Source organism: Talpa europaea (genome assembly GCF_964194135.1).
Source record: "Talpa europaea genome assembly, chromosome: 9".
Taxonomy (NCBI): Eukaryota; Metazoa; Chordata; class Mammalia; order Eulipotyphla; family Talpidae; genus Talpa; species Talpa europaea.
In genome coordinates this window covers 72,820,413-72,836,183 of record NC_140076.1, presented here as the reverse complement: position 1 = coordinate 72,836,183, position 15,771 = coordinate 72,820,413, and the positions used below count along the sequence as shown (strand labels likewise).

The 15,771-nt window shown below is 50.1% G+C and overlaps 1 protein-coding gene across 2 annotated transcripts in view; it reads left to right on the top strand.

The window, feature by feature from the left end:
• TBC1D9B (TBC1 domain family member 9B) overlaps positions 1-8,907 on the top strand; it is a gene marked incomplete at both ends in the record, with an annotated part of 48,412 nt that extends 39,505 nt beyond the window's left edge. The window contains 10 exons of one of the 2 annotated variants that reach the window (XM_084242925.1): positions 492-621; positions 749-847; positions 1,494-1,562; positions 2,471-2,711; positions 3,116-3,181; positions 4,671-4,742; positions 4,974-5,024; positions 6,437-6,499; positions 7,019-7,125; positions 8,221-8,907. In XM_084242925.1, coding sequence (XP_084099051.1) covers positions 492-621; positions 749-847; positions 1,494-1,562; positions 2,471-2,711; positions 3,116-3,181; positions 4,671-4,742; positions 4,974-5,024; positions 6,437-6,499; positions 7,019-7,125; positions 8,221-8,907 — 1,585 coding nt within the window. The remainder of the gene's footprint in view (positions 1-491; positions 622-748; positions 848-1,493; positions 1,563-2,470; positions 2,712-3,115; positions 3,182-4,670; positions 4,743-4,973; positions 5,025-6,436; positions 6,500-7,018; positions 7,126-8,220) is intronic. The other variant, XM_084242926.1, reaches the window with a different exon arrangement.
• Positions 8,908-15,771: the final 6,864 nt, after the last annotated feature.

Below are 15,771 nucleotides of genomic sequence, written 5' to 3'. Positions count from 1 at the left end.
GTGAGGGGAAGAAGCCCAGGTTGGGCAAGCCCAGCCAAAGTCAGGCCCTGTCCTAAAGCTCTGTCCCCACAGACATGGCCACAGCAGCACTCCTTCCATACCTTTCTCATTTGCTTCCTGAGTGTTGCTGAGGTTAATCCACATATCCCTAGCAGCTCACCGAGGGAAGGAACACGTCCCTTCTGCCACAGTAGACCTTTCTCCTAGAGTGAAAGCGTCTGGGCATATAAAGGGTTCCTGAGGACATCTTAGCTTCCTCATTTAGTACTCAGGCTGAGGTCTTCTCTCCACTGCCTCCAGGAGGACTCCTTATTTACCAGGGCACATCTCCACCTCACCATGGAGTCAGTCAGGCTTATCTGCAGCTTTCCTGGAGAGGCCCAGCTCTCACTCCTGCTTGTGAAATGGTCCCTCCACATCACGTAGCCATGGGAAAGACTCCCCTGTCACTACCTATGAGTGGTCTATACTTCTGTCTTTAATCCTGGCAGATACCTGGATAACGTGGTCAATAAACAGAGTGTCTCTCCTCCCATCCCACACCTCCATGCCCTGCTGACCAGCAGGGATACCCCCCCTGCAGAAGTGGACATCTTTGACCTCCTAAAGGTGTCATACGAGGTCAGTGATCACTGGAACCTTGTGTCAAGTTCCTGCATCCGGGCATGTCGGTGCAGGGGTATAATGAGGGGGTGGGAGGTGTTGGACCCTAACTCCACCTTATCTCATGGCATCACTCTTACCATAGAAATTTAGCAGCCTACGTGCTGATGACATTGAACAGATGCGGTTTAAACAGAGGCTGAAAGTGATCCAGTCCTTGGAGGATACAGCCAAGAGGAGTGTGGTATGAGGGGGCAGGCCTTCTGTGGCCCCAGGTTGCAGGCAAGGTGGGGTGGTGACCCAGGGAAACTGCCCCTGCCACAGTGCCTCCCAAGGGGTGAGCAGGGCATTGCGCAGCAAGGGACTAGAATCCCCAAGTGTTATGCACAGGTGGGAATGTGGGCACAGATCCCCATCACTATTTTCTGCTCATGATTTGGTCATCAGCTTCTCTGATGCCCAGCTGCCTAAAGTCCAAGTGCCATTTTGCTGCCAGCTGAACCTTCCCAGCCCGACTTTGCCCCTACCCCTGGGTGACAACACTTGGACACCTTCCACCCTTCCCAGCCCACTGTGCCACTGCCACAATCCTTTGCCTTCCTCACCTCTGGAGGGAGAATGTACTGGGAAGGTCTAGAATGCTTTCCAAAGAGATGGTGCCAGGGATCCAGACAGCACTCCCTGACTGAGTAGCTGGGCAGACAGTGCCCAAAGAGTGAATGTGTGAGCCACATTCTCTTCCTGGGTGGGCCACCCTGTGTGCTGGGCCAGTTAGCAACACCAGAGGGGTAGTTCATGTCTTTGTACTCATTATCCCAAAGAGCATCTTGTTTTTACCGTTGCAGGAACTTGAGAATCCATCAATATATCCTATTTCTCTTTCCTTCTAGGTCCGAGCTATACCTGGAGACATTGGTTTCTCAATTGAAGAGCTGGAAGACCTTTACATGGTGTTTAAGGTGACAGTCAAAGCAAGGGCAGGACCAGAACCCCAGCGTAGTCCCCTAAATGTATCCCTACCACAGCAGAAGAGAAATAGATTTAAAAGCATTTTCAATTACAGTTACCACAAACTTCATACGGTGTGATTTCATTCTTGGAGGACACTTAATTCACAGAAAAACCACTCACACCAGTTTATGCAGAAGGGGGAATGCATTAGCTCATTTAAGTGAAGAGTCTAGGAAAGCACAGCTTCAGGTGTGAGCTGGACCTGGGTGCTCAAACTTGCTTCTCCCCACCTCAGATGTCCTCTGGACTGCTCTTCCTGCAGAATGGCAGAATTGTAGACAGATCCAGGATCATCCGTGTCTCTCAGGAACCCCAGCGGAAAGAATTTTTCTTTCCAAATGGTTTTAGCAAAAAGTCTAAGGTTGATTACTAGACTGACTCAGGTTAGGCGTTGTGGCTTTGGGAGGCATTTGCCACTGGGCCAGATCTGGGCTATGTACCCTCCCCTTGGTCTAAGGGTAGGACAGGGAGGGCTCTCCAAGAAAATTTCAGGCGCTATTACAAAAGGAAAAGCCTGCTTTCTCTTCAGCAGGCACAAAAGTCTATGCTGCCATTTTGCTCTTGTCAGTTCCCAGCTTCCTCTGGTTCAGCCCCCAAGGTGGCTGCCATGCTGCAGCTTTAGGCCTGCTGTGGCCTGGTGCCCAAGGATCTGTCCCAGATCACCCCTCTGTAAATGAGGGACTGATGGCTCCAACATGAGCGGTTCTGTGAGCTGCTGCATCAGGCCCAGTACTCCCCACCCTGGGACATGGCAGACCTGGGTGGAGAAGGAGGTGGGTACCCCAATTAGCTTGATGATCATAACTGTCCAGGGGCAGGGCACTCAGGCCATTTCACCAGACTGTGTCCCTTGCAGGCCAAGCATCTGGCAAGTCAGTACTGGGGTAGCAGCCGCCCCACAGCTGGGCGTCGGGACCCCAGCTTGCCCTACCTAGAACAGTACCGCATAGACGCCAGCCAGTTCCGGGATCTTTTCGCCAGCCTGACACCCTGGGCCTGTGGCTCCCACACATCTGTGCTGGCAGGACGAATGTTCCGGCTCCTGGATGAAAACAAGGACTCGCTGATCAACTTCAAAGAGTTCGTGACAGGGATCAGTAAGTGGCTGCAGTGCCTGCCCATTCCCTTAGCCCTTTCTGAAGAAGCCTCCAAGGTCCAGACCTAGCTAGTCTTTCCACTGCAGCTAGCAGAGGGCAGCCCAGAGCCTTTGATCCTTAGTAAAGAAAGGGCAGTTTTCCCACAGGAGACACATGGGGCTCCAATGTATCTCCCCCCATCTTTCTGTTAGCCTGGAGCTGCTAAAGGCCAGATCGTAGACCCTAGAGAAGGAGAAAAAACAGGATACCTGGGCCTTGCTCTCAGAGGCCTCTCTGTGAGGGAATCAGATTGTGAGGAGGGTCCTGCCAGAAGCCACTGGAAGGGGGAGTTGTTCAAATTCAGACTGTCTCAGGTCTTCAACAGTCTGTTACCAGTGTGCCTCCTCTCTGGCCTTCCTCCACAGGTGGGCTGTACCATGGGGACCTGACAGAGAAGCTCAAGGCACTCTACAAGCTACACCTGCCCCCAGGTAATAGCCTTCTCCCTAGCAGGAGCCTCACACATGTCCGAAGCTGGGCCTGTAGCATCCTAAGGCCCAGCACAAGCGTCTGTGGGATGCTGGACCTTGAGGCAGCCTTGGAGACCAGGCCTAGTGGAGGGAGTGAGACCTGGCTTGTCTTGGTCTGAATAGGGCTGTGACCTAGGAGGGTCACAGCACCACCAAAAACTTCGGAGGGGTCGCATAACTGGACACTCGTGTGAAACCAAGGACCCTGTGGTTAGTAACCTGTCCTTAAGTCTTGTTTATCCCCCAAGGGTCAACCTGGGGGCATTGCCAAGGGCCAGGTATGACCTGGGGAGCCCTGTCACGGCCATGAGCAGGGTTTGCATCTCTTCAAGGTGCCCCAGGCTACTGATGGTGATGCCTGGTGACTCAATGGGACAGCTGGTCGAAGACAGATCCTGCAGTCATTGGGGTCCTGCTGTGCAGGGCACACTCACCTGGTACAGCCACGTGGAGAGTCATTCCAGGCAGCGATATCCCTGTTTTCCCTGGAGGAAACTGAAAATTTCAACCTAGGTTCTGAGATGGAGCTGTTTGGGACCCTGCTATTGTCCACAGCCCCTGGAACCTCAGAGGCCGCCTTAGAGTCACTCCAGTGATTTTTAGAATACTGTGCTGAGCTCAACTCCAGAAGCTTGCGCTTTGGCCTGGCAGGACCCAGGTTCTATTTTATAACTCTCCAGGCAATTGTTTTGTGTTGCTGAGGTAGAAAGTTCTGCTCTTGTGACAGGTTTTTCCCTACAATGTGACAGGAATAGTGGCCCCAGCTATCCCTCCTGGGAGGGTTGGTATCAACCATATCTGACTCAGCTGAGGGACAGATTTGCTGGGCTGAGGTCCTACATAAGAGAGCAAGTGTAGCCACCCCACTTCTCCCAGCCACCCCCTGCGATGCCCAGGCCCCTGGTGGAACTCTGCCCACACCCTGCCACCTCCCTCATGTGCTACACACTGCCCATTGCCTCTCACTGTGTGCCACTGGGACAACTGGGAGAATAACCCCCCACACTGGAATGGTGTACCACAGCGGAGGCCGGGGGCTGCATACTCGCAATGAATCACGATTCACACTGCAGTGTGAATCACTGTGGAACAACGCCCGGTGTGTGAAATGAGACGGGCAAGTCACTTGTGCATGGCTCTTCTCTATGTGTGTGCCCAGGGTCCTCTGGGCCTTGGCATCAAGGGGTGGGCAGAAGGCTGACCGGTCATTAGACTCTGTCTGCACTGGCTTGATTCTTACCAGGGATACTGTTTGTGTTTCAGACAAACATACAAAGTCAAGAGAGTAACCCGAATCAGCCGCCACTGCTACCCCTCTGACCACACACCATATCAGCAGGCACTGGGGCCCATGGGCATGCCATGGGGGGATGCTGGGCCTGAGAGGTTTGCTTTTGTGTGAATCACATTGCTTTCTCCTGCCCTCACTCTCCTTTCTCTCTGAGCATAGCGCTGAGTCCAGAGGAGACTGAGTCTGCCCTGGAAGCCACCCATTTTTTCACTGAGGACAGCTCCTCAGAAGGTGAGCCATCAGCACCAGGTTTTGCTGTGGGGCCCATGTGGGTGGCCTGTGGCCCTGCGGTGGGCTCAGGCATGTGTTGCATTAGAGAGCTCCAGGACAAGGGGACCCTGCCTCCTTGTCCAGGCTGGGGCCCTGGCAGTGTTCTCATTCCTATTTCTCTTGTCTCTGCCTTCCTGGATCCTGGCTTCTCCCTCCCTCTGCCCTCTCGTCTTCCTCCGCTGTCCCTTCCAGCATCTCCCCTGGCCTCAGATCTGGATCTTTTCCTGCCTTGGGAGGCTCAAGGTCAGTCCTTGGGGGCTGGGACACACCCCTAGTTCTGGTCTTCACCAGAACTTTGGGCTTCATCTACCTAACACCACTGTATGGTCAGGAGGCCTAGAAATTCTTAGTCCCAGAAACCCCACTTGAGGGTACATCCTGTGGAGGACCCCTAGCAGAGGTGATTCCCATGGACGGGAGGAGAGGAGTGGTCCTGTTATTGTCTAGAGGGTGGGTGTGAGACACACAGCTCTGCTGACATGGCATAGCACCAGGGTGTCAGCCCTGTGACCATGTGCAGGAGATCTGCCTGCACATTTATAGGAAAAAATACAAATGCTAACATTGCAGCAGTGTGAAACGTGTGGAATCCACAGAGGGAGGTGGAACAGAGTAGCGGATGCTTTCCTTAGAAGATGTTTCCATGTTCTCCACAGGATGGTGGTGTTCCTTCCCCTACACAGAACTTTTTCATTAAGGAAAAATATGCATGTTGAGTGCCTACTGGAAGTCATGCCCATTCAAGTGTTGGCTTCAGGGTGATAGGCCATTCTTGGCCTGGGATTTGGTGAGCCAGCCCTTAGTGTGTAGCTTACTCACAAACCAGACCAGAACTCCACACTGTAATTTCTAGGGGACAAATGATACTCACCAGGGATAATATAGACCCAGAAGGGAAATTTAAAACTGTACCAAGATACCCAGGGCAGTCCTGTTGACATTGTCAAAGGCTCAGTTGAACTTGACTATGAAGCTTAAGGACTATGATTTCAAATATGCCAACTAAATAATCTCATGTACCATCTGTACTCGGAACCTGGGCAGATCAACAGTGCTTTAGGCTTGAGCTAGAGAAAGGCCCCATTTTCATGGTGGGTCTCCATCCCAAGGTAAGATGCCTGAGCCCAGAGAGGTGCCCCTCCCCAGCCTACCCCATCAGTGAGGCCATTCAGAGCTGGGATGCTGCTGTCCAGCCTGAGGACACCCACACTGCCTCTGGGAGCAGTTTTGGGAGAGTTGAGTGGCCTGCTTTCCCCAAGTTCATGGTCACTGTAGGTTGCACAGCATGTGCCAGCTCTAGCAAACATGTCACTTCACCAAATACATAAAATTCCCCCATTAGCTAGTGTGGTAATTGCAGGTTGACTTGGTAAGTTAGCACTCCCAAGTTTGACCTTTTTCAGCAGAAACTACAGAAATCATTAATTCTCCCCTTTTCGCCATAACATGCATGATGATTCTGAAAAACTCCTAGATGTTAAGACTTGTGTTCCTTTGAAAAGAGAGCACACGAGGGTTTCATGGCTCTCTGGTTTAATGGGAGCAGGGAGAGATGAGTGGGGCTGGCCTGCTGGCAGGTGAGCCTGGCCGGCCAGGGATCTCAGCAGTGTGCAGCCCTAACAGAAGAATGTTCTTTTACTTTTCCGGTGGTCCAGAAGCACTACGGCAGGAAGAACAAGGTGGAGCTGGCAACGAGGACGTCCGAGACAAAAGAGAAGGTAGATGTTGTCATTGCTCCGCGTTAGTAGGGACCCCAGGACCAGTGGGGTCTGTGCGCCCATCGTGTCTGACTCTGTGGCTGTCCCTGTGGGAAAGGCGTTACTGTGAAGGGAGTCGAGCTCTCGACAGCCCCAGGCCTTAATCTCTTGTAGCTGTGAACACCCCTGGCACTCACCACCTCCCTCATGGGACCTGCTTTCTGCCAGGGCCCCTCTCAGTGGTCCAACCAGCCTTTCCTCCTCATGCCATCCTCTCCAGCTTCCATGTGGTTCCAGTGTCTCAGGGAATACAGGTCGGGGCCATCTTCATCAGCATAGGTCACACCTACATCAGCACAGCGTGGGAGAGCCATGGGCATTCTTTCCATCACCACCTCCCCAAATAGTGGGTGTCTTGTAAGAGGACCTCCGTAGCTCCACACCAGACAACACCCACATCCACTCACTCCTGCTGCCAGCCCCCAGCCCTCTTTCTCTCATTCGGCAGATGGAGATTAATTTTTTTCTCCCAACTCATAGAGGAAAAGGGGACCAGCCCCCCTGACTATCGACACTACCTTCGAATGTGGGCCAAGGAGAAAGAGGTTCAGAAGGAGACAATCAAGGATCTTCCCAAGATGAACCAGGTAAGCCAATTATAGTCTACAACAGATATTTCTGGAGAATTCTGACCAAGACAGGGCCCTCCTGCTGGGCACTTCACCACCTGCATGCCCAGCGACCATGGAGGGTGAAAATTGTGCCAACCTCTGGAGCCGCTGGTCAGAAGGCCGTCATAGATGATTCCAGAAAGACAGCCAGCCAGTTGCTTTAGGGCCTTGTCTAGGGCACTGTTTCATGGAGATGGTTTGCTTTCATTTAATCAGTATCTGTGAACCAGAAAGCACAGGGGAAAGTTAGACTCCCTCGGGCAGAGACATGTACCACCTTTCACAAGACCCCTTCCTGCTCCACCTCCAGACCCAGCACAGGCACTGGGCACATACAGACCCACCTGTCCTCATGGCCGACTCTTCATTTGCTGGTCTCTGGATGGGGAACTTGGTGTCCTGCTCAGGACCTCAAAACCAAGGCCCTATATTCAGAGCGCAGGTGTATAACCAGAGGCAGCTCTCGAACTGCAGCCTAAGCATGGCCCTGCTCTGCCCAGAGGGCAGCCTGCAGTCTGGGTGCTTTCTCACCCACATGCCTATGCTTGGGGTGCCCCATGGAGTGAGGCTGTATCCAGCTCTCAGACCAAGAGGTCTGAAAGTATGGCTTCAGAGCCTGGAACCTGACCTCCATACCCCTTCGGCTGACCAGGCTGTGCTTCTCTGTCACCATCTTCTGAAGAGGCTCATGAGGGACAGAGTTGAAGTCACCTCTTATTAAAGATAGAAAGTCTGGGGTGTTTACAAAGCAGTGAAGAAGTCCTTGTGGTCACTGGATTTGGAAAGTAATGATTGAAATGAGCTCATCTCTGCTAAAGATTGGACATGGAGGCAAGGAGAAACTCCAGATAGTTTCTGTGCTGAAACATAGTCTTTTGAAGGCTGTGCCAGTCCAGTTTCCCTCGCTGAGCCTGTGTCCCAGTCTGTGAAATGGACAGGGCAAGATAGAGGTGTGTGGAGACAACTAACAAACCCTCCCCGCCACCCCCCACTTAGAACACGCAGCTGAACCCAGGGCAAGCTGACCCGCCGTTCACCACTGCTCTGCCTTTTGTCTGACTTAACCCCCAGGAGCAGTTCATTGAGCTGTGCAAGACACTGTACAACATGTTCAGTGAAGACCCCATGGAGCAGGAGCTGTACCACGCCATTGCCACGGTGGCCAGCCTGTTGCTCCGCATCGGCGAGGTGGGGAAGAGGTTTTCGGCACGGCCAGGCAGGAAGCCCAGGAATGGTGCCCCTGAGGAGGATGAAGCGCCAACCCCCAACCCCCCTCACGACCCAGCCCTGGAGCTTCAGCCATCAGCCGCAGGGGATCCCCAGGCCAAAGCTGGGGGTGATACCTACCTTGGGAACACACCACAGGAAAGCCAGGTGGTGGGTGAAGGGGGCAGCGGCGAGGGGCAGGGATCCCCCTCCCAGCTTCTGTCTGACGACGAAACCAAAGATGACATGTCCATGTCCTCCTACTCGGTGGTCAGCACAGGCTCTCTGCAGTGCGAGGACCTGGCAGATGACACAGTGCTGGTGGGTGGGGAGGCTCGCAGCCCTGAGGCCACTGCTCGCTGTGGGGGCACCGTGGACACAGACTGGTGCATCTCCTTTGAGCAGATCCTGGCCTCCATCCTAACGGAGTCCGTGCTGGTGAACTTCTTTGAGAAGAAGGTGGATATTGGACTCAAGATCAAGGACCAAAAGAAGGTGGAGAGGCAGTTCAGCGCCTCCAGTGACCACGAGCAGTCAGGGCTTTCAGGCTGATGCTGCCACTGAATGGGGACTCGCTTCTCTCTCCTTGCTCCCACCCTTCCTTCCTGTCTCTTTTCTCCCAGTGTCCCCAGAAACAATGAGCTGTTAAGTGGAAGAAAGTTTGAGCAGTTGCAGGTAGGGCCCAGGCAGAGTCTCCCTCGTCCTTCATGTACCGGCCCTTGCATGGTGTCCAAGGCTCTCTTGGCTCTGCCCCCTGCTTGCCCACTGCCTCTGTGCCTCACGTGTGGCCAAGCCAAACCCTGTTCTCCACCCACCAGTGTGGAGGAGCCAGGTAGTGCTCCAGGGAGCCTCTTCTGCCACTGGCACCAGGTGGGAGGGTTACGAGCCTGTTGGGCACCGGTGTTGGGACCTTTAAGGTATCTCCAGGAACTCCTAGGCTGGCGCTCCCAGCTAAGGGACACAGGCGGGAGCCATGCAGGTATTACTCAAAATCTTCTTTCAGCTTCTCCTCCTCACCATTAACCTTAAAGGTAAATCCCTCAGGTCCTGATAGATTTCCTTGTATTCAGTTCAGTTGGCTAAAAATGACACTGTGCTCAATGCCTTAATAAATCCCTGAAGGAACTAAAGCTACTGTGTACAACCTTAATGTGACCTTCGATAGCCTGAGGCCCCTGGCTTCTCCCCAGTCAGGTATAGGGCCCAGGTTGTGTGCTTGAGGTTCCAGACTCTCAGTCCCTCGTGGGGGGTGCTCAAGGCCACCAGGGAGGACAGTCACAAGGGAAGTGCTGATGCAGGCAGGCAGGGCCTGTGCTGACCTGTGCTGGCAGGGGAAGCCCCAGCCTGCTCCATAGGTCTAAGCGGCGTGGTTCTGGGCACAGCAAGTGTGTGCTCGGGCCTGGGCCACAGCCAGCATGGGAGATCAGGGGGCAGACTGTAGGGCCATGGGCAATGGCCTTGCAGCAGGAGTCACTAGTTGGTATCCAGTGTCTGCTCCCCACACAGGGCTGCTCCTGCCTTTTAACTAAAAGACAATCTATTTGTTTTTAATGTAAGGTCTTTATTAAGGCATAATTTGCATGCCATAAAATTCTCTTGTTTTAAGTTCTAGTACTATTTCTAGTACATTGACAGTTGCGCAACCATCACTGCAGTTGAATTTTAGAGTATTTCTGTTGCCCCAGCAAGACCCCTCCTGCCTACAGGTGCTCAATCCTTATTTCCACCCCCAGCCCAGGCAACCTGTAGACTGCCTTCTGCCTGTATAGATTTTATGGCTGATTTTTAAAATAACAACCTCTATGGTTTTATGTTATTCACAACAGTTGGGTCACCATCTCAAAGAATGCATCAAAACAACAGCAGGGAAACTGAAGTACTTTCTTAGCAACAACAAAGTCATTAATCAACATAATCTCTTTCCTAGTATTTATACAAACTGAACACATGTTTTGCCATAAAGTAATTTCCAAGGATTCATACCAGAAAGACTATGTTCTTGGCCACATTGAAATTAAATAAAGCTATACCTAAGAATCCCACTCCTTTGGCAGTTTAAAGTCTTAAATTGATTGTGATTAATTAGGAAGTTTAAATAACTTAGAATTTGATACAAGTTTTATATACCATATATAAGTATAAATTTGAGAATTTACGAAAGAAATTAAATAGAGGAGTATAAAAGGAATCTAGCCCTTTCATGTGATTAAAAAAATGTAGTATTTTCATCTTTTTCATTCAACCTGGCATAATACTAAAATGTCTGACAGCAAGAACAGTAAAATTAAACAATACATGGATAACATTTTAAATATATTTGTTATGTAAGTAAACGTAACTGTATTTTAAAACTGCCTACCAATTGCTACGTTGTCCCAAAGTATTCATCAAGTCATTCTAAAAATTTCCAAGAAAAATGTGCACATGAATTTTTAAAGGATTACATACGTTTATTGCAGAAAGGAAGAAATGATCGAAAAGTCAGAAAACAATTTTTCCTTGTACTTAAGACCACTACTCAGTATTGTGATGTCTTCTTTTTTTCTGTGTTTATCTTTTTTCAAAGTAGAACTCACACCATAACATGAAAATTTCATTCTTTCTCATTAAGCATAAACATCCTCTGCAGGCGCCCTATACTCTCAGCCACAGTAACTCAAGTGTGTGGAAATAAAGATCACCCAAATCATAAGAGACTATTTTCTTTCTCTGGTTGGCCTAAGATGATGAGGGGAGGCACAAAATAGAGCAACTGGCAGTCATCTGACCAAAGCCCTCACTGCCACAGAGATGGCTTAGCTTGAGAGGCTGGTTGCTGATGAGGTGATGACATACCGTCTGGTGACTGCCTATCTGTACAGTGACATGTCACTCAACAACAAGGGCCTGTCAGTTGGGTAGTTTCATGGGGCAAATGTCACCGAATGTGATTACACAAGCCTAGAAAGCATGGCCAGCTGCGCGCCTCTGCTCTATAGTGCAGCCTTTCCTTCCTAGGCTGCAAACCTCTCCCACATGTTGCTGTACTGAATACTGCAGGCAACTGAAACACGGTAGTATTTGTGTATCTAAACCTATCTACGCATACAAGAGGTACAGTGCAAATGTGGTATAAAGCATAAAAAGTGGTACACCCGTTTAGGGCACTTACGGAGTGGAGCTGGAAAGACTGGGGGTTGCTGTGGGTGAGTCAGTGAGTGGTGAGTAACTGTGAAAGCTGGGACATGACTGCACTACTGTAGACTTTAGAAACACTACTGCACTTAGGCTACTAAATTTATTTTAAAAGTATGTTTCTTCAATAATACTCTTCAGCCAACTGTAGCTTTTTTACTTCAAAAACTTAATTTTTAAACACTTTTTGACTTATGACACTTTGTTAAAAGCAAACACTGCACAGCTGTACAAAAATACTTTATAGCCTTACTGCTTTCAATTTTCCTATTTTTAATTTCTTTTTAAACCTTTTGTTAAAAACTAAGACACAAGCATGTACTCTAGCATGACTGCACGGGTCAAGGCCATTGCGAGCACTGTCTTCCCTCCCTGGAAGGCTCCTCAGGGACAAGGCGTTGCATAGAACCATCATCTCCTAGGATGACATTGCCTTCTGGAATGAATGCTGAAGGGCCTGCCTGAAGCTCTTCTTGAAGAGGTGTTGCTCTTTTCAGAAGTAGGTTCACAGTATTTTGCTTGGTTTATTTCTTTTTCTCATCACAGATTTGCTTATAAGCAGATAAAGCACCATGAACATTCCTCTCTATTAATGAAAACCTTCTGTGGGGGTCTATACTTTTGAACTTTTTAAGGGGCTTGTTGAGGTCTGCAAAAGCTTCTGCCAAACCTCTCACTGTGAATTTCCGTTGGGGTTCTTGTGCATCTCCTGCAGTTTCCTTTTTCTTGCCTCTTCTTCAGCTATGCATTCCTGTTCTAGTTCCAGTAACTCCTCACATTAGTCAATTCATCAGGAATTGCATCTAGGAGCTCCTCAGTATCATCCTTGCCCACAGTCAGGTTAAAGTTGCTGGCCATCTCCAACCACAGTTTTGTTGATTTTCACAAGCTCATCCTTGGCAAATCCTTTGAATTCATGGACAAACCTCTTGAGTGTCTTCTTCCAGATACCATTCATACACTCCTTGGTGACATCTCCCCAAGTCTAGGCAAGGTTCTTAATGCAATCACAGATGTTGTAATCCTTCCAGAATTGCATCAGTGTTTTCTCAGTACCTTCCTCGGTTATAGCAATAGCCTGGGCAAAGGTCCTCCTCAGGTAGAAGGCCTTAAATGTTGCTATAACTGCTTGATCCATTGGTTGGATCAAAGAGGTTGTATTTGGGGGCCAAATATCACTTGGATATTGGGATGAAGATCACCAATGAAAGGTGGATGTCCGGGAGCATTATCAACAATAAGCAAAATTGTAAAAGATGTATTATTCTCCAAACAGTACTACTCCATTTCACTGGCATAGCAATTCAGGAGGGCATCTTGGAAGAGGAGCTAGGTCATCCATGACTTCTCATTGCTCCTGTAGTACACGGGCAGTGTGTGCTCACTAATATGCTTGAAGGCCTTGGGGTTCTCCTGTGAGATCACGAAGGGCTTTAATTTGTAACCTGCAACATTGCCCCCAAGCAAGACTGTTAACCCTGTCCTTAAAATCCTGGTGGTGTCATGGCCTCTTTATGGAGGAAATTCTTTTCTGGCATCCATTTCCAGAATAAATAGGTTTCATCCATATTAAAGATTTACTCTGGCAAGTAATTTTCCTCCACATTCAGCTTATCTAGAGTTTCTAAAAATTTTTCAGCTGCCTTTACATCAGCACTTGCAGCCTCACGTGAGTACTCCCTTTCACTTTATGTAAGGAATAACGGTTCTTGAATCGCTTAAACCACCCAAAGCTAGCAGTAAATTCAACATCGTAGTCGGGTCCAGCCTTTTCTTTCAACATTACATACTCTTAGCTTTTTTTTTAAAGATGTATTTATTTATGCATACAAGAACTGGGGTACAGGCCAGAGGTGTGGGGAGTGAGGATTCACCAGAGACAGAGTGGGGGGAACAGAACAGGCAGATGGACTGAAATAGACTGCTGAAGGGATGCTGAGGGGAGCAGCGGAGCGAGTCAGGAGAGGTCTGCTGCACCATGTGGGTAGCTCCTTGGCTGGCCGGAGGAACGAACTCGTGCTGCAGAGGCTGCACACAGCTTCATAGGTTTCGTCTTAATCCCTTGTGCCACTAGGGAGGCCCTGTTTTTAAATATTATCCTTTTTGTGAATAGCTAATTATATAAAGTTTATACTCTGATGAGTTTTGACATGTACATACTTATAAATCATTACTTCATAGTGCTGCATCCTTAACCCCTTGCACCACCAGGGAGGCCCAAACTTTTAACTTTGGTTGTGACTGTCATGGTGCTGAGAGGGATACGCTTCTGTGTCTAGTCTTCAATCCAGGTCATTAGAAGTTTCTCCATACCTTAATCTCTCCATACCTTAAATAGGCCCTTCTTGAATTTCAATGAAGCAGATCCCATAACAACCTGCATCACTTTATTCTTGTTCAAGATCATAGCAATGGTGGAATGGGACATGCCTGACTGGCGAGCAATAACCATCACTGATTTTCCACTTTCATAGTCCTTAATCACTTTAATTTCGTTTCCAGGTCAATCATTTGGAGTGGTCTCTTAGTGCCCACATTGACAGTGGATTTTGTACATGTAGGAGCAATGATGAACAAACAAGAGATGAAGCGATGCTATTGAAACACCTGGTAAACACAAGATGTATTTGAGATTGTTGCCAGCAGAAAACCCTACACTAGACAATGCGGCCACCTTTGGACATGCTGTCCGTCTTGACCAAAATGTCACCTGGGGCATGACTACATTCGATCTCTTGAACCCAACTTTTAAAATGAATGCTTTTTTCTAATATATACTTGTACAAAATTTTAAAAGTAAAATATAACAAATTCTAAATCATCAAAACCTTAACCCCTCGCACCTCAAAATAAATAATGCCCCGTTTTACATCTTTGAAAATAAGGATATTCTATGACTTTGCCTCCCCAAAATACACGTCTGCATTTTCACTTCAAACTTTTTTTTTAAAGATTTATTTATTTTTATACAAGAATTGGGGTACAGGCCAGAGATGCGGGGGTGAGAGGATTCACCAGAGACAGAGTGGGGAGCAGAACAGGCAGACGGACCGAAGTACACTGCTGACCATGCGGGTTTCTCCCTTGCTGGCTGCAGTGACTGCCGATTGCTTCATAGGTTGCGTCTTAACCCCTGCGCCACCAGGGTGGCCCTTCACTTCAAAGTCTTTGCAACAGAGGTGCATGATGTTCCATGCAAGCAATTCAGGAAATTCATTCCCATTTTCCATGTTAGACTTCACAAATACTAGTGCATGAATAATAAATCTGGATGCTTCCTATTAGTCTATTTTTTTTAAGATTTATTTATTTATGCATACAAGAACTGGGGTACATGCCAGAGGTGTGGGAGGTGAGAGGATTCACCAGAGACAGAGTGGGGAGCAGAACAGGCAGGCGGACTGAAAAACACTGCTGAGGGGAGCAGCGGAAGTCAGGAGAGGTCTGCTGTGCCATATGGGTTGCTCCCTGGCCGGCTGGGGATCGAACTCGTGCTGCAGAGGCTGCGGATAGCTTCATAGGTTGTGTCTTCACCCCTTGGCCACTAGGAAGGCCCTGGAATTTTCTTTTAAAAAGATGCTTATGCTCTCAGGCACTGGCATGGCGGCCTGGAGTTTTGGTCCCGCGCGGATGGGGCAGAGAGTTGCGATACTTGTCCGCCGAGAGAGGGACTTGCTCTTCCATCTTCCAAAGAGGGGTCGTAGTGGGGTTTTTTCTAGGGTGCTGCCAGAGGCCTGGTTTTCCTTTTCTGCTCTTTCAACTCCAGGCCTATTTTCCCGGACGCTCGGGAGCAAAGGTCAGCTGACCCCTGGGCCCCGCCGCGATGCCTTCCAGCCAGGGGTGTCGAGGAGGGGCCCCGGCGGAGCCGCCTCCTCCCGCGGCGAGCAGCAGAGGGAACGGCGCGGACCTGCGCGGCGTGTGGAAGCGGGCCTCGCAGCTTCCCTCTCCCCCCCATGCCCAAGAGAAACCTGGCTTAGAGGAAGGGAACAGGCGAGCGTCACTGACTCGGCTGACGCAAACCAACCCCAACCAACGCCACAGCGCAGAGAGCGCCATGGCGGCGCCTCGGCTGCCTCCGCCCCGACAGCCGCGGCGGCTCCCGCGGCCAGAGCGGCCACGGGGCGGGGCGGGGCGGGGCGGGGCGGGGCGGGGCCAGGGCGCGCGCGCACGCGCACTCGGGCGCTTCCGGCCAGGGGGAGCCTGGGGGCGCGGGGGCGGCTCCGAGTGCGGGGTCACGCCGCG